The sequence below is a fragment of the Rhinolophus hipposideros genome (assembly GCF_964194185.1).
Source record: "Rhinolophus hipposideros genome assembly, chromosome: 2".
Taxonomy (NCBI): domain Eukaryota; kingdom Metazoa; phylum Chordata; class Mammalia; order Chiroptera; family Rhinolophidae; genus Rhinolophus; species Rhinolophus hipposideros.
In genome coordinates, this window is record NC_138048.1 from 60,439,991 (window position 1) to 60,462,617 (window position 22,627).

Genomic DNA, 22,627 nt, shown 5'->3' on the forward strand with positions numbered 1-22,627 from the left:
GAGGCTGGAAGAAGAGAGATAGCATTCAAAGTGCCTCAAAAAGTATAATTCACATAGTAAAATATAGGTGCCTAGTTTTCTGGTTAATAATAACCTTATATTTCTGACCCAGAGGACAAAGAGTGTGAAAGGGGCAGAGAGATTTCTTATCTGTGGTAAAGAAAATTTCAGAGGAAAAACTTACTTTATTCCTGTGATACAATAAGTCACTTTCTGCGCTTTTCTTAATTCAATTGATTAGGCTTGCAATTAGTCAAAATTCTTCCTAATTTCTGGACATCAGGTGATTGTCAATTCCAGTTTTCTCTTTTGACTATTCATCTTTTTTGTTTATCATTAAATGTATTTGAAAAGAAAATTGTGAAAAAGTATATTGGTAAATGACCAATAGTCTGGATTTCAGAATCCCAGCCAAAATTACCTTTACACGTTGGGTGTGTTCCCAAAAAAATTAGGCTAAATGACATTTATCTGTTGGCTCTTGACATTACTAAAAATCACTATCATCTTTTCGAAAATTCACAGAGTACAGGTGAGTTTCTTACCAGAATACAGACGCTTAAAAGAGTCAGAATAGCGTCCATTCAGAGTATGAACTCCACAAACCGGATTTGTAGAGACACTGATTTGATCCTATCTATGTCATAAACGCTTTTGAAAACACTATATAAACCTCTTGCCTCTGCCATCAAAAGGATTTAATACTTACTAAACATTAAGTATCCTTGGATGCTGTCCTCTTGCCTATTACAGAATCAAAGACTGCCGAGAAGCAAGTGCCAGCTAAACACCAAGTGGCCACAATCCCCCCTGAGAAGCTTGTTGCTCAATCTTCAGGCTCGGAATCCCCCATAGTGTACCTGAAGGATGTTGTGTGTTACCTGTCCCTGCTGGAGACGGGGAGACCTCAGGATAAGCTAGAGTGTAAGTACTCACCAGGCCAAGGGCCTTCAACTTCTTTCCTAGAGGAAGATCTATTGTCCTGTCCATCATTCCAAACACACTGGAGATTGTTCTGGGATCATGGGTATGAGTCCTAGCTCCTTGGGGGAGGTTTTTCTGCCCTGTCACCAGCAGTGATATGAACATTTCCTAGAGTCAACTCTGGGGTACAGTACCAGTTGTATAGAGAATCTGAGTGCATCTGAGACCTTGGTACTGAGAACCAGGATTTAGAAAGGGAAGGGATCTCTGCAGGGGGTCGAGACTCCCTTCCTTTGCTGACAGGACTTCCTGAAAGCTTACAACTAAGAAGTTGCTGCCTCCTCTTAGTAGGGAAGATATTCAAGCATCTGTCTTCCTTTCCCTAATCGGTGCTCAAGTAACTCTTTAACAGTGAGGAACTCTTTTTCTCTTGAGATCTAATCAACTTCCATCTTGTGTAAGCTTATTTCCATTTTTCATACATCCCCATCCCAAGTTTTTTGGCCTCTAGAGAAAAAGGGACTAGTTACTTAACGGAGTTGAGCTTGGTTTCATGCTGCTACTGGTTTCAAACACATATCTTTAGGAGGAAAATAATAGCTGGTGACAGAAAGGAAAGCCCAGAGTGGCTGAAGACTCACTCCAGGGATGGTCTCACCTGCCTCTGTGATCCTGCAGGAAAACCTTTTAAAACAGGAGATGATAGCACCTTGTTAAAAAATATATGGATATTGTTTTGGCTTCTCTTGGGACTTCAGTAGACATGAAGGGAAAACAGACACATTATAGCAAAAGTCAAAATTCCAGCAATTAGTAAGACTAGTCAGCAAAACTTCAACATTAGCAAGGAAACATCTGGCAAAGGTTAACCCTTCCCATGAACAAAATGAAACACTTCTCTCATTAGCTGAGCTTCAAATCACCCCCATAGGTTTGAGGTGTTAACAGTCGCAAATCCTAACCACCAATTTAGAAGCAAATGTAGCACGTTTCTGCTTCTTCTGGCTAATGTTCAGTGTAATGCCAAATTATTTCTAACATTCAGCTGGATTTTGAGATTCAGGCATTATATTTGTTCATAATTATGAGAGAGGATGTGGCAGATGCTTCATATTAGTGGCTCTCAGACTCAGTCTTATAATGCCAATTTAAAAAGGCTGCATTTTTTAAATGTTATTAAATTTATTGGAGTGACATTAGTTAATAAAATTATATAGGTTTCAAGTGTACCATTCTGTAATACATCATCTATAAATTGTATTGTGTGTTCATCACCCAAAGTCAAGCCTCCTTCCGTCACCATATATTTGACCCCTTTTACCCTCCTCTACCTCCCCCCACCCCACTTCCCCTCTGGTAAGCACCATACTATTGTCTGTGTCTATGAGTTTTTTTTGTTTGAAACTGCATTTTAAAAAGCTTGTTATTGTAGAAAATTTCAAGCATAGATAGAAGTAGAGAGTGCAGTGAACTTTCATGTACCCAATTAGCCACCCTCCACAATGACCAGTTTATTGTCAATCATAGTTTATTTATACCTCCCACTCATTCCCTCTACCCCAGATTATTTTGAAGCAAATTCCAGACAGTATATATAATTTAATCTGTAACTATTTCAGCATGTACCTCTAAAATATGATTTTTTCTTATATATAACCACATCATAATCATACCTACAGAAAATGATTCCTTACTATTATCAAATATTTAGATCCTCCCTTGATTTTAATGATTGAAAACAAGTTAAACTTTTCTTTTTAATAACCAAACATATATCTTTTTGGAAATAATAGCCTGAAATCCCACTTATCACTAGTACAATCATAACAATAATAAATCCCATCAGTGAACACTGATCCTTGCTAAGAACTTTAAACAATGATTTCCTCATTTTAAGCTCACAATAACCCTAGAAGGTTGATGTGATTATTCTCATTTTACATGTAAGAAAGCACAGAAAGGTCAAATGACTTCCTGAGGCCAGGCTGCTTTAAAAAATTGAATGCTTTCTCACACTTTCTAGTTCTACTCTGCGTGCACAGTAGGACCAAGAGAGCTGCATGTTAGAAAGTCGCCCCAGCCCAGGGTCTGGGAGCAACACTAGTGGGAAGGTCTGTCCTTCTTTACATCCTTCAGCCATCTGTTCGGTATGTCAGCCTCATATGCTGAGTGCCTCTGACAAGACATTCTGAGGAGTCACAAAACATCAGAAGCCCATGACCCTACTTTGAGCACCTTAAACTCCAACCAGGGCTGCCCCACAGAACAAACACAAGCTGTGGAGACATTAAAGCATGTAGAAGGACTTGACGACACAAGGGCAACTTAATAGGAGTGCCATGACCCTGTGGGTACCTGCTGAGACCCATAGTGTTTGCATGGGGGAAGAGTCGGCCAGGGGAGACTCCGCAGAGAAAGCAGGTATAATGAAAGGGTGTAGAGAATGGGAGGAAAATGGAGACAGCTCTGCCCCCCACCCTGCTTGCTTCTGAGACCACAGAGAGGACCACTACCTGTCAGATGAACGAAATGCAAGTTTCCGGGTCCTCTAAATGAACATTTAGTCCTTTGCCCAATTTCTTTCCCGGATCTTCCTTATCTTACATCACCTCTCTACCCCTGGAACATGATAGAGGATGTTTCTGTTCTGACTGGATTGTTGATTATCTCCCAACCCTCCAAACAACGACAGTAACAACAAGCCCAAAATTCCCACAATATACCAAGCCCAAATCAAAGTAAATAAACACAGCCCAATTAAAAACAATCTCCTTCAGTGGGAAGGTATGGTGGGTGGTAAAGGCCTGGGAACGAGGTAGCTTATAATCTGACATAATAGAGATTGTTTCTGAATAGTATTGACATTTTAGAAAAAGACATAAAATGGCTTCTATAATAGTAACTACTTCATAGCATTACTGGTGATTAAATAACTAATAATGATAAAATGCATAGGACAGTACATTGTACATATTAAATGCCATATATAAATGTTCATTAGTGAAAGAAAATAAAAATAAATAACGTCTATTGAGTGCTTCTACATTCCAAACACTGTAGATTTGGTATATCATTTACATACTAATCCTCATTTTTGAAAAAGCTAGGAGAAAGAAACAATTATAATCTCCATCTTACAGAGGAAGAAACTGAGCCTAAAGAAGTTGACTTATTTGGTTATTAGAGATGGTAGGGTAGGGCCAAGGTTTGAATCTGCCTAATACCACACCCTTTCTGCGTGCAACAGAAGCAGCCTTCCGTCTATACTTCTGGTGCCTCTGCCCCACCAGCAGCTGGACATTTGCTTTGTATTGCATTCCAGTGATGCTGAGAGGTTTGAACACTCTACAGGGACTCACACTCGTGGGCTGGATGCCAACAGTTATTGCTTAGGCTGACCCGGAATCCAGGTGGCTTGCTTCTCCTCCCACTCCCCACTCTCTGTAAAGAAGTCAGACTCTGCCTTGGAGGGTGGGTAAGCTGGTTGCAACAGCCTTCACCCCAGTGATGGTCAGAATTGATCTAAAAACCGGCAGCAGCAGAGCCTTAGCCCATCCCTGATATTTGAAGGACGCCTCGAGCCTCACCTCTGTGTTTCTTGCAGTCATGTTTCGTCTCTATGATTCGGATGAGAATGCTCTACTGGACCAAGCGGTAAGTTCTCCAAATATCCCTCCGGGATCGGAGAAAGGCTCGGGGAGAGGGGAGCGGGTGGAAGAAGAGTCTGAAAACTCTCAGTTCCATCTTTATAAGAATAGCAATGTCTCAATATGGGCTGCAGAAATGACTAGTCCCTCCCCCCGCCCCCACCTTCTGTTTCCAAAGAGCCAGCCTAGAGGAGAGAGAACTCCAATTGACTTATCATTCCAGAAGCCCAGGATCATAAAATTTCAGAATGGGGAGATGCTTTAGGATCGCATCTAGTTTAATCTCCCAGTGGTTTCAGAAATTCCCCCTGCAATTTTTTGCTGGAGACTAGGGGCAGAGAGGCGGAGATAGAAGAGGCAGCAAGACCAGGGCGAGAGGACAGGAGGAAGAAGGTGGCTGCTGGTGTACTTTGGCATCATTCTTGCCTTCCTTTCGCTCCCAGGTCACTAGCTCTAGGAGTCTGGTTCTGTCTGCTCTGAGCACATGATCCCCTCCCAGTGCACCCAGAAAAGCCCGAGATTTGCCCCCACTCCCACCCCATTCCTCAGGAATAAGCAGGGATTAGTAAGGGATCATGCTGTGAGAAGGATGGAAAAGGAAGAAGGCAGAGAGGGGAGAGGGCGAATCGAGTCCGATAAGCCTTGTCTTCATAACTGGCAGTGTTAGAGATGGGTCTCATTAACAGAAAGCCTCTGAAGTTGAGGTGCACAGGGCTGAGTCAGACCAGAGGGAAGAAGACAGGCAACAAGTTCACTAGAGCAACTACATCATTCCAATTCCCTCTGAGTCCCAAAGTGTCTTTCTGCGATCCTTACAGCCACATTGCAGTGCTGTGGGTGGGGTCATGCAAAGCAACACCCAGAGAATAACAGACTCTCAAGCATTTGGGCAACATACCAGGGGTGCCAAAAAAATGTACACATTTTAAGAGATGTTATCTGTGTATTACTTTTCAAAATTGAATTGAATGTGTAGTATGACGTTCGCTCAAAAGATGGCATCAATCAAATGACTGCTAGTGTCATTCATTGTATTACAATTTAAAGACAGTTTTTTCCTCTCTTAAAATGTGTACAGTTTTTTTGGCATCCTCTGTGTATTTACTAAGTATCTACTATGTGTCAGGCACTATTCTTAACGGGGGGGAGGGGGTATATCAGTGAGCCAACTGACAAAAATCTGTGCCCTCGCGAAGCTTTGATTCTAGTGCAAACACACACTGTAAAGCACAGTAAAATATGTACTAGATAGAGATGTGTGCTAAAAGGAAAATAAAGGGGAGAGGAAGTTTTGGAGGGAGCTGCAGTTTTAGCTAGGGGAGACAAGCACTGTTTCTCTGAGGAGAGACAGCTGAACAGAGACTTGAAGGAGGTAAGGAACTAATCACGGGGAAGCGTCTTTCAGGAAAGGGAACAAGTGCAAAGGTCATAAGCGGTGCCTGAAATATTAGCAGATTAACTAGGAGGCCAGAGTGACTAGAGCAGAATGAGTAAACCGATGAGGTCAGAGTAAGTCATAGGAGATGAGATTAGAGAAGTAATGGGATGGGGGGTGGAGGAAGTTTGCAAGGCATTATCAAGCCTTTGAGGTGATTGAGAGGGTTTACCTTTTACTCTGGAGAAATGAGAACCATAAGAGATTTGGACCAGAGGAGTGACATGGTTGTCTTGGATTATAACACGATCACTCTAGCTGCTGTATTGAGTCTAGACTATGGGGGGGGCAAGAGATACCAGGTGGGAGGCCATTGAAATAAGCAAGACAAGAAACGATGGATTTTTGCACCAGGGTAGAAAGCATCGCAGGTGTAAGAACTGGTTACATTACCATGTATTTGGAAGGTAACATCAGCGGACTTAAGCAATCTCAAAAGAGTTACCTGATTCAATTTCCCACCAAGAATCCCTGGCAGCTGGACACCCAGCCGCTTTGTGAACACTCCCAGTACTGGAGGGTTCATCTACTGCCTTAAAACAGTGAGTCCACTGCTGTTGGGGTGACTGTTAGGGAGGGCTTCCTTTCCACACAAAAGGCACCTGTAGTCGGCCAGGGAGATTTCAACACAAAACCTGATTCTGCTCTCCCTTCCACCTCCCCTAACCCAACAGTGAGGTCAAAACAGGCCCACCCTTAACAACTCCCTCCCTACAACCCTCAGCTTACTTCTGCCCTCTGTAACTGACCAGGACAGTGGAATACCAATTCTACACAGTTGTCCTTCAACTGTTTCAAGTACTATCACATCTCTCCTAAAATCTTCTCCAAGCCCAAATCTCCCAATTCCTATACGTTTCTCATAAGGCAGGCTTAAACCTCCCCTTTGGTCAAGCTCTGCTTTGTCAATGCCGTTCTTAAAATATGAGACAGAACTAAACCCACTTCTCCAGGACTCTTTAAGTGGCTACATATGGCCTGACCCCTCTGCTTCCTGAAAATGCCCACCCATGTACACTCAAGACTGAGTCTAATGGTCAGTTCCTGAATCACATTGTTTTCTCATTGAATCTTGGACCCAATTAGATACACAAGCTCTTTTCCATTGGCACTTCCGTGGAGCCCTGTCCCCACCTTTCTGCCCACTTCCTTACTCCCATCTACCACCTCATCTACAGTTTTGCAATGGATTATTTTTTACTTTAAATGAGACATAGTTTCTTAAAATTCCTGTTGGGCTTTAGCTTGCTGATTTTGACCCAGCATTCTACCTGGTGGAAGTAACATTTCTGAACCTTGCTTCAGTTCACCAACGTGTCTTCCCACATCAGTCTTACTTACCTCAGATGGTGCCCAAGAGATGCAAACGTCTGCTCAATCCAGTGTGTTTCAGTGGGACTCAGTATACTAACTCAGTAGCATCCAACAATTACGTTTTATATAGAGCCGGGCCTTGGTACCAAACAAAAGGCTCACTCACCAGGCCAACGTACCCCTCATGAATTTCCTGTTCACAGAGTCCCAGACTCAGGATCTGAACATGATACAAAACAAACAGAGGCTATGCCAAAAGGAATCTAAATCATAGTGTCTGAGCTAGGACCAACTCAGTGGCCCTACATCCAACTGAACCTGACCCCTGAGGAGTACAGGTAACTCCCAGGTTGCTAACATTATGGGAATGAGAAGTGATAAAAGAGGGAGGTCTGAGAGAGACGCCTTGGTCTGAAAGTATCTGAGGGAGCTGAGATCACAAAGAAGAAAACAGGAGTGCTTCCTGTGCTCTCTACATCAAAGCCCAGTCGAGGGGAAGGAGTGTGAGTCCAGGTGGGCCCAGGGGGACGTCAGAGTTCCGGGAACTTTCTGCATACCTCTGGCTTATCTGTCTTCTGTGCTTCTTGTGAGCATATAGTCTCCACTGAGCTTTGTGCCCAAGGCAGAAATAAAGAGCAGAAACAAATGGTGAGCTCCCCGTGAAATACCAGCATATGGCACGAGCTTGTGATGTTGAGTCTTGCTCTTGAAAACACACCTTCACTTGCTTTCTCCTTTTGATGTTTTCTAGGAGATGAATCGTATTGTCAACCAAATGCTGCACATTGCCCAGTATCTCGAGTGGGATCCCACGGAGCTAAGGCCTGTGAGTTTCCGGAAGCATGGGGTGGCTTCCAAGAGACAAGTGGGACAGACTCAGGATTTGGATCCCAGTGTTTACGGTGCAGGCTGTCCCAGACTCATCTTCTTACAGGCAGCTTCTCTGGGGCCACACCTTGACCTCGTACTTCTCTGATAGGACATATAGACAGCAGGGAAAAGTGTAGACGTAATTCAAATAATAATTCCCCCTGATCTTTTCATCAGTGCTGAATTTTTATAACAGGCATTCATAGATCAAATCATTTAGATCTAGAAAGAATTGTAAAGATTTTTCTCATATGGTGATGGAAGGAGAACTAACTCTGGGTAGTGAATACACAATGTGAGATATAGATGATGTATTACAGAATTGTACACCTGAAATAACTTTACTAACAATTGTCACCTCAATAAACTTTAATTAAAAAGAAAAAAAAAGATTTTTCTCAATCACCAGCTAATAATAATCATCACATTTTATATACTTTTTCTCTAATTCTCACTACAGTGCTGCAGACATAGCAATATTATTTCCATTTTACAGATGAGCAAAGCAGAACCCAGAGAGTCGGGTGGTTTGTCCAAGGCCACTCAGTCAGGTTGGGTAGAGCTGGTCCTGGAGCCCTGGCCTCCTCACCCAACTTGCTCCCTCACTGCTCCACTCACTGTGAATCAGAGGGGAAGTGGGTAAAACACAAGCCAGACAATGGAGAATGAAAGAGAAATAAGACAGCAGAGGGGGGACAGAGAAGTCGAAGACGAAAGTAGACAATTGCTGCTCTATGGATTCCGCAGATTTTGAAGGAGATGTTGCAAGGGATGGACTACGACCGGGACGGCTTTGTGTCTCTACAGGAATGGGTCCACGGAGGGATGACCACCATCCCATTGCTGGTCCTCTTGGGCATGGACGACTCTGTAAGTCAGCAAGCCTGAGTGCAAAGATCTCAGGCCTTTCAGGAGCATCAAGCTCTATGTGGAAGTTAATATCTACATATCGCCTTGGCTTCTGCCCCAGTGGGCACACCTTATGCCCTAGGACACCCAAAAAGTCCTCTCTGTTGACCTGTTAGTGACAAAAATATATTCATTCATTTGACAGACATGTACTAAATTGCTACTAAATAAAGAAACTGTTCTGAGCTGTGTGAGGGGACACAGATACAATATTCACCCACCAGCAGGTTATACTCAACCAAGCAAAGGGCAAAAATGTCAAAGAAGAATTTCATCTTTTCCACAAATTGGGCTTATAAATGCTAAGAGAATTGGGAAAGGAAGGAAGGGAAGGGAATAGGAAGGGAAGGAAAAAATGCTGATTCGTTGTGAGGTGAAGGGCAATCAATGATAGTCTCTTATTTAACAATCAAAACAACCAGATAAGGCAGGTATTTTTTTTTCTCTATTTATACAAATGGAAAACTGAGAGTCTTAGCCTAAGTAGCAAAAGGAGCCAGAATTTATTTCAGGAGCATCTTTGGAGTACTTGACTCCAAAAATCCTGCACTTTCTAACAACTCACAGTTCAGAGTGAGACCAGTAGAAAGAAATATTAGAGTGTGTTTCCTTTGGCCCTGAAGGATGTGTGGGATTTTGATACCCCATTCCTGAGATAAACATCAAGTGGAAGGACCTAGAAGGATGTTTGATCCAGTTCTCAAGGATGGGTATGATTTGGTGGTAGAAGATGGTAGAGAGTTTGTGGCCAGGAGAATAGCTTGATCAAAGACCCAAATGAAAGAAAGTTCAGGATGTATTAGAGAAACCTCCCAGTTTGATCAGAGTAGGGGATAAATGTATAGGCGAAATATAAAATCAATAATTAAATATGCCCTCATCTGACCTAGTGAGTTACTGCATTTTTTGCTAATTTACCAAAGGAAGTAACTTTCATACATGAGATAGGAAAGATTAGAACTAGAAGTACAAATGGAGACACTAAGCAGTTTTACCAGGACAGTCTCACAGGCTGTGCGACAATACCTCTCGGAGATTACTGGAATGTCATAGAGAGGAACAGAACAGGACGTTCAGCTGGGTGATCCTCTAGCTCACTGTCATTGCCTGTGACGTCTCCATCCGACAGTTCTGCAATTCAGGACTAAAGCTGAGCCTTCCATTTCCAATACTCAAGAACTAAGAATTCTGCAAACATCTCATAGTATGTCTAGTTCTTTCCAACTGCTAAGTAGAAATCAAGGACCCAGGATCTACACAACTCTCTTCTTATTTCTTAGAACCCTAGAAAGTCAGAGCTGGAAAAGACTGATGGTCCCTGGTCTATCCCCTTCATTTTACAAACCGAGGAGCAGAGAGTAAAGGACTTCCTTTACTTGTTTTGGTATTAACGTGAACACACAGCTAGTTAATACCAGAGGCCATCCTCCATATTCAGGAACAGTAGAGCCCTCGTGCAATGATCATTTACCAAAAACCTGCTGTGTGCAAGAACGCACATGAGCTAGGACCAGCGAGTGCTCACATGGGTAGATATACTTTCTGCCATCGATACTCAAGGTTATACCTGAATCAAAGTAGAAGTTCTGCTTGCGTGCTGTTCCAACATACCTGTTTTTTTCCTCTGAAACATGGAAATAGAGATGAAACATTTTAATCAAAAGTGAACGAATGTCTATTTCCTTTTTTGGACTTGCTGAGTCCAAAGTACCTCCAACCCTTTGCAGAGAGGGGACCCACTGTGTCATGGCTGAAGGAGGGAGAGACAGACTGTTTCTTCAGCATTCTCCTCAATATCTCCTCCTGGTACCAGTTAGCCTTATAGACAACCATACTTTACAGTCAAGAAAGTGACAAACAAAAACCAAATGTGAATTTAGTTTTTATTCATCAACAATTTTATGCATTTATTTTAAAATATGCACTACATTGTAAGTTTCTACATTTAGTATTTGGCGTTCAGAGAAAGCATTCCTCAATGTCTTAAAAGTCATATTGCTTGTTTGGCTTTTTCAAAACCCACATATGGCCACTAAGAAGTCTGGAGCTCTCTGAATGTGATGCATGGGAAACAATCTGTCTCCCAGCGAAATTACAGCAGCAGCCTCAACCTGGCGTGCTCACGTGAGCAAGGCCACTCACTGCCTGCAGCCTCCAGTGTGCGGAAATGAAAGCGCCACATGATGGTGCTATACCCAAGCGGAAAGTTTACTTTATCCCAAGTCAGTGTCCTTTTGCTTCTTTCTTCTATAAAAACAGTGTCGAAGAAAGGGAGAGTCAGCTAACTGATTTAGCTAATAAAGATATTTTAAGGTAAAACAACACTGCTGTAGTTTCCCTTCTGTCCTTGAAGAAAACCCTGGTCTGTGGAGGAAGGTGAGAAAGATAGAAGGAACGTGGGCTCTGAGGCCAGCAAGAGCCCCCGGGTTGACCACTGGCTCAGTAACTTATTATTTGTGTGATCTTAGGCTATTTATATCACTTCTCTGAGTCTCTGTTTCTTCATTTCTCGAATAGGTATAAATCTACCTCCTTACACACAAGAAAACATTTTTTACTTATTTTCACACGTGTCCCCTACTGTCTAGCACAGAGTAGGAACTTAAGAAAAGTTTTAATTTACAATGTGTCAGACACTGGATTAGGAGCTTTACTTATTTAATTCTTGCAAAAATCATTTGAGGTTGATGTTTGTCAAAGGAATGAATGAATCAATCTTTTAATGAATCATTTAACTCATTGGTGAAGGTGCACCTATTTACTAAAGTAGAAACTGTTAGATAAAAAGGCTGTAATTCTATAAAACTCAGGTCTTGGAAGAAGCAAGGTTTTAAAGTGGTGAGTAGACAAGAGCAGCATTTGGAAAAGCACACGGCTCCTCCAGAGACCATTAGCAGAAAAGTCGGCACAGGAATAGGCCACCATTGACCAGCCCGAATCAGAGGGCCCCGGAAGTAAGAACTGGGTTTGAGTTTGGGACGCTGGACTCTGTACCTGACTGTCAATCCCCATAGCCTTCCTACAGTAGTTTTTAATACCCTAAGGCCAGCCCGAGAGTGGCGGTGCTCTTGTGTTGGAGCCCAAGAGAAAGGTACAGGGGCAGCAAGCGTGGAGGGATGGTCCTGAAGTCATATCCTCCAGCAAGGCTGTGCTCCCACCCAGGGGCTAGAAGGTGGGAGCTCTGGTATCCAGGGAAGGTGTGGGATTGTGAGAGGCTTGGCTTATCTATTGCATAAAGACGAATTCGCTTCTAAGCCAAGCCAGGAGGAAGTCTTAACCTTCTCTCTGACTGTTTCTTTACTATTTCATCTGTGTTCAGAAAGTAGGTGGGAGGAATGGATTGTTTTTACTAAACTACTCTTTTCTGACTACAAGACTAGTACATGCTCACTATAGAAAATTTGGAAAATACAGAAGAAAATAGAAATTACAGAATAAACTAAATTCATAGTGCTTCTTGCTATAGCTAACCTCTGTTACCTACAGTTAACAGTTTAGTGATTTTTCTTCCCATCAAAGCTCTTATGATATAAAACTGAGATCAGAATAAATCATCAGATTTGCATTCTGCTTCTTTTTTTGTACAGAGCACTATATCATGAGCTCATTCCCATGCCATGAGATATTTTTTATAAATATCTTTTTGATGGCTACTTAACATTAAGTCACATGGTTGTACCACAACTGAGCTTTTGGTAATTTTGAGATCTTTAGGATATTTCCAGTTTTGCATTATTTTAAATAAATAAAACATCTGACAGAGCACAAAAATTCTCATCTGTCTTTCAAAAATTATTTTTTTAGGACATAATTCAAGAAATGAAATTTGTAAGTCAAAGGTTACAAACATTTAAAGGATCTTTAAAGATAGGAAGGAGGGAGGAAAGGAAGGAGTGAAGGAAGGAAGGGAAGGAAGGAAGGAATGAAAGAAGAAAGGAAGGAAGGAAGGAAGGAAGGAAGGAAGGAAGGAAGGAAGGAAGGAAGGAAGGAAGGAAGGAAGGAAGGAAGGAAGGAAAGTTTGTTCGGATTTGTACTTCCACCTGCCATATAGGAGAGGGCTTGTTTTATCCCCCCACACATGTTCCCACTCAGATATTCCTAATTTTTAATATTTGTAAAGCTTAGAAAACACACACAAAGAACTTTCTTTTGATTTGCATTTCTTTTAAAATAGTCCTTACATCCATAAAATAAATGGATATCTTTTCTTCCAAGTACAAGAAGAGAGTCTTTTTAGAAAGAAGAAAACACCCAGGAGGCAGCCTCGAGCTTCTGCTGACGTGAGGGCTGCCTGCTCGGCGCCCCATTCCCTTGTTATCCCTGCAGGGCCCCACAGGGGACGGGAGGCACGCCTGGACCATGAAGCATTTCAAGAAACCAACCTACTGCAACTTCTGCCATGTCATGCTGATGGGCGTTCGGAAGCAAGGCCTGTGCTGCATTTGTGAGTAAACTTCCTTCAAACCCCTTTTCCCCAAGAACTGTCTTGTTCTGCACCTGGTTGAGCCTTTCCAGAAAAAGTCTAGGTATTTCTACTTCCTAGCTTGAGGGACCTCCCGTCTTGTTACAACAGCAGGGAATAAATCAAGACCTCCATGTCCTATTTTTGTTCTACCAAGACAATGGGTAAGGACTATCCCAATGGTGGTGTCCCGTCATGAACCACTGACCCACACACACACTGAAAAACGTTCTTAAGGTTCACACATAATTAAAAAGTATCTCATACTAATTTCAGTTGGGTTTTGCTAGTGAATATTTCAGGTGGTCAGAAGAATCTGGGTCTTTTTTTTTATTATTATTAACAAGCCACATAAAACTATATTTATAGTGCAGTAGAAATTAAAACTGTTTCACTTTATAATCCATTTAGTAAAGTCAGACGGGAAAGGAGAAAAAACACTCATGAAAAAGGAAGCAGGGAGACTGGGAAGGAGAACAGAAGAAAGCGATGGAGGGGAAGGATAAAGAAGGGGTGATGTAGGAAAGAGGGTGGATTTGGGGAGCAGAAGGAGAGGGGAGGGGGCTGCAGTGACAAGGCTTTGTAGGGGCTAGGGTTCATGCGAGTAGTGTTCTGCCAGTCACCTCACAATACAGACAGGTCTGGACTCACCAGAGAGTGGGGAGCTGCTGCTGCAGGGAGGGCCCTTGGGTGTGGTCAGACTCACCAGAGCTTTTCACCTAAACACACGCACGTGAGCTAGGCAGCGGGTGACCTTGGCCACAAAAGTCATCTTAGCAGAGCTGGGCCCAGTGTCCATGGAGAGCATCAGAAGGCTTAAGAAGCGGTCTTTCCAGCACTCATACAAATTCAGCTCTCCCCACTTTTTATAGCCGCAGTCTCATTCCTATTAGGTTCCAGGTCTGTGGGCCTCTGCTGTTTGCATAATAATAAGTAGTAATAGCAACAACATTAATAACAATTTGTGGACTAGCTATTGTGACCCAGACACATGGTGCTTTATACAAATTACCTCATTTAATGCTGCAAAAGCCCTGTGAAGAGAAAGAGAAGCAATTTTATTGCCATTTTATAGAAAACTCAGAATTTCAGAGACAGGAAACAACTTACACAAGATCATGTGGGAAGACCCCTGGCCTTCCTAGCCACTCCCCAGCCTCCCTGACATACAATACTGTGGCGCTGGATAGCGAGGAGGTTGACTCCTCTCACTGCCCTCAAGTGGGAAGTGTCTTTCTGGAGATGTTTTCCTGTTGCATTCATTGCCTGCAGCATAAGGCAGTGTGGCAAGGTGGCATGTGCAGAAGCATGTCTGGGAGATGACCATGGATTCTCTTCCCAGTGAACAACTGGAGACTGTTTTGAATTTCCATTAGGCAAGGCCAGCTCCTTATGTCCCCTGCCCCTGACTGGCCACCCAGAGGGAGGCATGGGCCTCAGCTGGAGTGGGGGTGGGGAGGGGTGGCTGGACCTTTCCTAGGTGGTCACTCACAAGCACTTTCCTTACTTTTTTCAGACTGTAAATACACCGTCCACGAACGCTGTGTATCCAAAAACATTCCTGGGTGTGTCAAAACGTACTCAAAAACCAAAAGGGGCGGCGAGGTGGGTGACACCTATTGCCTTGTTCTATTGCATGCTCTGTCCCAGGCAACATGTCAATCACCACAGATTCCTGGGCAGGAAGTGGCTTTGGGATCTTTATCCAGTGCCTTCTCTGTCTCGAGGACCACCCTTAAATCATCTTCATCCATCAATGCATTCAGCATCTCCCTGGTGTCTGCCATGAGCCAGGCACTGTGCTAGAGGGTATGCAGGTTATAAGATGGACCTCAGCCTGCTGGAAAACTGTGCAGGCTAGAGACGGGGAAAGAGATAGGCACATGAGCCAAGTACAAAGTGGTGAGATGGATGATAGCAATAGGTCTGTGCAGGACGCACAGTTGAGGCACCCAGGGAGGAGGCCAGGGAAGATTTCACAAAGCAGATGGCATCTGAATTGTGTCTTGAACCCAAATCAGAAGAAACTCACACTGCATGGAAGAGGACAGGGCACCCAGGCAGAAGAAGCCTTGAATGCACAGGCATGGAGGAGACATGGCTTATTCCGGGAGCTGTACTTAGTTTGGTGTGACTGGGACAGAGGGCGCTTAAAGGGAAGTGGCAGGCCACGTGTTCTGAAAGTGGAGAGCTCCAGCCTGGGAAGGTCTTGTGAGGCCAGATGAGACGTCGGGAAGGAGTTTCTAAGGAGACACTAAAAAGCGTTGAGCACGTGAGATCATTGGGTTTGTCAATTGGATTACTTGCTCTGACCGTAGTGCAGGAGAGAGATCTGAGGGACAAAAACTCTTCCAACAGTTCAGGCCAGAGGCAGTGCTGCCCTGAGGGCCCGCCTGGGCTGGGGTCCGCACTCGCCCGCTGTGCTCTGACCTATCCCCGGTACCAGTTGTGGCTCTGTCTGTGCTCACTATCTCCCCGCCGTGCCAGTTGTTGAGCATTTTGACGGTCCCACTGGCTAAGGTAGAGGAAATGAAGAGGAATCTGAGATAATGTGGATGGACCACTACCAGGACTTGGCGATGGGGTTGTAAGAGATGAGAGAAGGGAGAAGTTGGGGAATGGGTCCCAGGTTTCTAAGTTGACCATTGGGTGGTGCCGTTCACCGAGTCTGGAAATAGACTTTTCTCAAAATTAGCAGGAGAAGGACACTGAGTTTTTGTAGGGAAGATTCCAATGAGGAATCTGAGTCAGGAGACGGTTAGCAGGTAAGAGTGGTATCCAGCCCTCCCCAAAAAGACTTTGAGAGAGAAGGGCACCTCCCAGGACATGCATGCATGCTCCGTGAGACACTGCATGGCCTCCTTCGACTCCTTCCACACCACGCCCATACACACACCTTTCCATGTCCATGCCTTTCACCAGGACGCATGGTGCACTCCTGGCTTAGGCCCTAAGCCTGCACTCTGGAACAGAGGAAGGCCACAGAGGGGCCAGCCTGGCACATGCACGACCTTCTGTGTCTCCCGGGGCAACCCAAGTCCTTCACCATCGTCTTCTGATCCCAGAAGACGATGGAGAAGGCAATGTGGTGTTGGGAGACGACCGTGGACTTGCGGTCAGAAGACCTGGCTATGACGCCCTGCTTGGCCACTGACCAGCCTTGGAACCTAGGGCCAGTCGCTATACCTCTCTGAGCCTCATTTCATTCTCTGGAAAATGGATATAATGACCTCAGAGCAATTTCAGTATGACCACATAGGTGTGGGTGACAAATTGATTAGCAAACTAGGTTCTTTATACCCTCAGGGGTGAATGGCAGCAGCAGGTAAGAAGCTACAAAATAGAAGTGACACATCACCTAGAACAATTTTACCAAAACCCTTTTGAGACGAGGACATAGTAACTTAACCGATAAGTTAATGCAAGCATAACTGATAAGTTCATCGAATGCAAGCAGAGATGGTAGCATTCAAGTATTCCATGTGTCTTTAATATTGTGCTTGTAGTTTGGCACTTCCCTGGTGGAAATTTTGTGAAGTTCTCTAGAATTCGTGGGGGAGACAACTGAGGACTCAGGCCATCTGGTGTCATGGGTCACTTCGGCTGCACTTACAGACACACACATAACACATGTATCCCACCTGTTTCCCAAGTTTCCAGGCTGCTCTAGTGCATTTCCTGTCCAGGCAGCAGGTACAACCAGCCCTTCAGGAAACATGTGAAATAATCTGCTAACTGGTGACCCACACTAATTTCTTTGAACTTTTCCCTCTAACTTCCTTCAAGAGTGTTTTTCAACCTTAGCTGCACATGGTAATTACTCAGTGTGCTTTAAGACATACAAATAATGGGTCCCATCCCCAGAAACTCTATTTGGTGTGGAGTGAGGGCTGGGCCTGAGAACTTCTAGAAGCTCCCCAGGTGATGCTGATGGGCTGCTAAGGCTGAGAGCCACTGGCCCATGGAAGACGCGATGGGGAAGTTACCCGTCAGTGGGCACCTCCAAAAGGCCACGACTGTGCCGGGGAGGCCCTTCCAAGTGTGCTGTCTCATTTAGTCCTGCAGCAAACCTAGAGGTGGGGCTTATTATGCCTTTCCTACAGATGAGGGACCCGAGACTAAGAGAGGTCCAGGAACTGGTCAAAGGTCACCCTGCTGCCAAGTGGAAAATCAATGACTCCAACGGGTTTTGTCTGCTGCCCAAGCCCTCCTGTGTTTCCCTGCATCGCGCTGCCTTCCAGAAGAGGGCGCACACAAGCACCTCTGTCTGCAATGAGTTCTGCAAGACAGATGGACTGCCAGACTAGATGCTGCTCAGAGGCTTGATTGCCAGGGTGAATGAGCTATTCAAAGCACAGGAAAAGTGGTTTCTCATCTACCTTAATTAGTGAAACGGTGGTTAAGCAGGAAGAGGCCACATCAGTGCAATGCTGCAAAGCAGCCCAGCCTCCAATAACTGCGTAAACTAAGCAGAAAACAACCCCCTCTGACCCCCCTCTCCGTGTGCTCCTCCCAGACCCTTCTCCTCAGGCCCAAAGCCCAGGGGCTTGGTTCTGCAGCCTTCCCTGCTATCCTTCCCTTCCCTCCTGCAGGTGATGCAGCACGCGTGGGTAGAAGGGAACACCTCCGTCAAGTGTGACCGGTGCCACAAAAGTATCAAGTGCTACCAGAGTGTCACCGCGCGGCACTGCGTGTGGTGCCGGATGACGGTGGGTTGGCGCCTAGGACAGCCCTGCTTCTTTTCAGTGTGGTTTTTTGCTCAAGTTGTGGCCAGGGATTAGTGGACATCCTGTCAAAGGGTGTGAGCGGAGCTAGAGGGGCAAGGCTGGGAGGTGGCCAGAGCCCCCATTCAATGCCCTAAATCTAACAGTGCCTCCAATGAATCACCAAGCTTTCGGGAGAGGGCATCCCCAGAATCAGGGGAGTGAGGGCTGCTTAAGAAGAAGCTGACCCATCCATTGCTTATGTGGCCAGGCAGCTGTGAACAGCAGGCTGGAACATTAACTTCTTTTGCCTGGGTGTCATCTGGGGCCAGGGGCACCAGCAGAGTTGGAGAGGAATTTGACATCAGAATCCTCTAGGCGTCAAAGGAAGGCACACTTCTTACAGCAGCCCTGCTGCCTGGGCCAGAGGCCTGTGCCTGCTGCCACCAGCACAGCAAATGTACAGTTCCTCTCCGGACGCCTGGACCTGCCCGACCTGCTTGCCAAAGCAAATTCGGTGCCATGTCTTGTCCCTTTGACCAAGGTCCTTGATCAGCCTCAAAAAAGATGTGTCTCCAAATCAAACTGCAAAACTCTTTTAAGATGCAGAGGTTGAATCACAGGGTTTACTTCCAGCCTCTCAGTAAGACCTCCTTTCTTCAAGTGTCTCAGATCCTAGGGAGCAAATATCCAGGGGGCTCTGGACTCCACATGGGGTGCCCCACAGAAGGGCCGCAGGCCGCTGCTCATGACCATTTTACTCCAGCAGCCTGGGCAGCACTTCCTCTCCTTTCTCTGCCCACAGCAGACTTAGCACCCCAACCACACACACACGCACACACACACACACACACACACACACCACAAAACATAACACAACACACACACACACACACACACGGTTGTACTGTCAAAGCCAGCAGTGCATCAGGATTTGGGGGAGTACTAGACAGCTTGCTTCCCCAGTAAACCTCTAAACCCTCGTACTTGACATTGCCTTGGTCACTCACTCACTCTCGTCTTCATTGTTCCCTCCAGTTTCACCGCAAATGTGAATTATCCATGTTGTGTGATGGTGGGGAACTCAGAGACCACATCTTGCTGCCCACCTCGATATGCCCAGTCACCCGGGTAAGTGCTGCTGCCCGCCAGGGCTCTTCCCGCCCCCCAACACCGTGCACATTTCAGACATAGGCAGCATTCAGACAGTCACATCCCTCAACAATTCTTAGGGTTTGTGTTTTCAGCACAAGTTTATAGGGGTCAGTGCCGCACCTATGAGACTGTGAGAGAAAACGCCCCTGACTAAAGTCGTTCCAATGCTGGCGACCCAGATGCTCTGAAATGGCCCATCAAGGAAAGCACATTAGTTCCAAGCACCTGGCATGCAGAGCACAGCTCAAGGAACCTCAGGTGCCACCTGTGCGTGGCGAGGCCTCCCAGGCCTCCCTCGTCCCTGTCAACCTCTCTCCTATGTCCATTCGTGGAACTCTCTCTGCCTTGAGGATTTCCACTTGGGTATCTCAGCCCTATTTGGAAATGAACTCAGCAAAATTAAACTCCTTGTTTCACCATCTGAAACTTTCTCTGTCTCTTGTGTTGAAGATTCCTCTTTCAAACCAAGCACCAAACACCTTAACTGTTCCCTTTCCATCTTAAAGTGTAGCCAACTCCCACTGATTCCTCACATCTCATCCTTGACTTGCCCAGCTGCTCCTTTCTCATTAAAAACTGAAGAAAAACCACCACTTTAGAAAACCATTTGGTAGTATCTACCAAGTGGGAAATACAAAACTCTATGGCCCAATAAGTCCCCTCCTATGAATCTACCTGAGAAATATGAACACTTATTCCACCAAAATACATGGACAAGAATGTTCGTAGAAACTTTATTCGTAACAGTGAAACAATGGAAACAAAGTAAATGACCACTGACACGAGGATAGATAAAACAGTTGAGGCACATTCGTATCGTGGAATACTACATTGCAATGGAAAAAACTATGCATAGACGTAAAACCATAGATAATCTTAAAGACACAATGCTAAACAAAAGAAGCAAGACTCAAAAAAAGACATGTTTTATGATTCATTGATATGAAATTCAAAAGCCAGGCAAAACCAGTATAACAGGAGTTACAACAGAGTTAGGCCTGAAGACCCAGTATTTACAAGGGCATATACATGTGCAGAAATGCATCAAGCTGTAGATTTAGGTTTGAGCATTTTACTGTATGTGAAATAAACCTCCACAAAAATAAATCATCAACCTTTGAGAGAGAGAAAAGAGGACATAAAACTAAGAAAAATAACTTTCGAAGTGAGCTGCTGGGCCGACTGGCGGTCACTGCGCTGAGAGGCTGCTCGCAGAGCGAATTGCAGATGAATGCCAGAGGTCTTGGATCTCACCTAAAGGACAGCATCCCTGTTACTGCACTTCCAGCAAGTGGACCTTGTGAAAGTCATGATCTTCGAAAAGGTTTTTCTTGTGTGAAAAATGAACTCTTGCCCAGTCATCCTCTTGAATCATCAGAAAAAAATTTCCAGCTCAACCAAGATAAAATGAAGTTTTCCACACTGAGAAACATCCAGGGTCTGTTTGCTCCGCTAAAGTTGCAAATGGAATTCAAGGCGGTGCAGCAAGTTCAGCGTCTTCCATTTCTTCCAAGCGCAAACCTTTCACTGGATATTTTGAGGGGTAATGATGAGACTACTGGATTTGAAGATATTCTTAATGACCCGTCACAAAGTGAACTAATGGGAGAACCACACTTGATGGTGGAATATAAACTCGGTTTACCGTAATGCAGTGTGCTGTCCGTGAAAATAGAGGGGCTACATCTTGTTTATAGTCGTCTTTTTACTATAATTTTATGTACACAACATTTAAAGTACTGACACATGAGAATTGTTGCCTAAATAATATCTGATCATTTGAAATTAAAAAAAATAATAATAACTTTCTCAATATCACATCATTTAGATAATGCTAAGCGGAGAAGCCAGATCTAAGACTTTGCTTCTCAGAGCTCAAGCTTCTAAATTAACAAAGTAGATTTCTGACAATTTCAGTGTTTCCTCTCTTCATGTCCCTTCCAATGTCTTCAAGTTAAAGTCAGAACAAATGATGACAGCGACCTGGAGAGTCCTAGAGAAACCTATAAGGGAGCATTTCTTTTTGGGGGGGTCTAAAGCCCCACTTTGAAAAAGTCCTCCCCACACTATACTGGTTTTTCTATTCTCTTTCTTTATATTAACTGTTTGTTTTTTCTCCTGATCTCTCTTTTTACATTAGGCATTCTTTTCAAAAGATGCTTGTCTTTCCTCTCTTCTCACAGGACAGACAAGGTGGGAAGTCTGATGGCAACGTGTCAGCCAAGGGTGAACTGGTAATGCAGGTACCTCAGCAAGCCCCAGTCTGACTGCTCATTCTAAGCTGGTCCAAGGCTGTGGAGAGGAGAGTAGGGTTTGGGTTCGAGAGAAATGTATCTCAATATTTGCTTTCTCATCTGATCAATTACATGACACACGACACTATTTCCAGCCTTTGGAATTACCTTTGCCCACCACACTGTAGAAGGTGGTGAGAAGGGAAGTTGGTTGAGCTTGTTGCTAGTCAAATTGGCTTTATGACCTCTTTAAGAACAAGTTGCATGAAACAACAACATATACAATATATTATAATAGGTAATAGCAAGAGTGCAGCCTAAAAGAACACAATGGATTTTCCAAGACTGCCAAGCTACTTTTCAGAATGTGATCAGCCAAAACAAAGCTAACACATCCAAAAGTTCTTCTTCACCCTAAATGTATATGTAGGAGCTCCTTTTTTAACTTGGGTTCATCAATGAACATCTCTTTGTGCCTTCCACAAAGTTCCAGGGAATGCAGGAAAGGCAACCTAGTGAGGTACAAAGAGTACCAGAAAAGAACACAAAAAACTAAGGCTTCCTTTTTTTGCCTCTGAACCTTAACGTTGTCTTGTTTGAAAAGGGGCATAGCAATCCCTGCACTGCTACTTCCCAGAGATGCTCTATGATTAAATGAAAATATGCAGATTAGTGTGGTTTGACAATTAAAACATAAGCAATAATGATGGGGGAACCTTAATAATGTGTGAAAGCTCTAGACACTTAGAAGGGCAGAAAGTCAAGTAAAGCTCGCACACACACACACACACACACACACACACACACTGCAGGTATCCCAGTTGTTTACAGCTGGCATCCATCTGGTTATCCTGTACCTGTTCTGACTGGCCAGTGCCCATGCTCCAGGTTGTTAAATATTTTGAATGTCACCATTAGAGGTTAAAAAAAAAAATTACTCCTCAGGCTCCAAGATGCTTCTGAGTGTCACACAG

At 44.3% G+C, this 22,627-nt stretch overlaps 2 protein-coding genes across 4 annotated transcripts in view; both read left to right on the forward strand.

Annotated features, from left to right (window-relative positions):
- Positions 1 to 22,627, forward strand: part of DGKG (diacylglycerol kinase gamma) — a 195,608-nt gene that overhangs the window by 59,809 nt on the left and 113,172 nt on the right. For 2 of the 3 annotated variants that reach the window (XM_081063127.1, XM_081063126.1), the window contains exons 6-14: positions 754 to 924; positions 4,529 to 4,578; positions 8,072 to 8,146; positions 8,938 to 9,060; positions 13,426 to 13,543; positions 15,078 to 15,166; positions 18,154 to 18,270; positions 19,303 to 19,395; positions 21,603 to 21,662. In XM_081063127.1, the coding sequence (XP_080919253.1) occupies positions 754 to 924; positions 4,529 to 4,578; positions 8,072 to 8,146; positions 8,938 to 9,060; positions 13,426 to 13,543; positions 15,078 to 15,166; positions 18,154 to 18,270; positions 19,303 to 19,395; positions 21,603 to 21,662 (896 nt within the window). The remainder of the gene's footprint in view (positions 1 to 753; positions 925 to 4,528; positions 4,579 to 8,071; positions 8,147 to 8,937; positions 9,061 to 13,425; positions 13,544 to 15,077; positions 15,167 to 18,153; positions 18,271 to 19,302; positions 19,396 to 21,602; positions 21,663 to 22,627) is intronic. The other variant, XM_081063128.1, reaches the window with a different exon arrangement.
- Positions 20,635 to 21,069, forward strand: LOC308506320 (proteasome maturation protein-like; the record flags this gene model as incomplete). The annotated part of the gene is made up of 1 exon (XM_081069645.1): positions 20,635 to 21,069. Exon 1 carries the CDS (start codon positions 20,647 to 20,649, stop codon positions 21,067 to 21,069), a length of 423 nt encoding a protein of 140 aa, XP_080925771.1. The 5' UTR covers positions 20,635 to 20,646.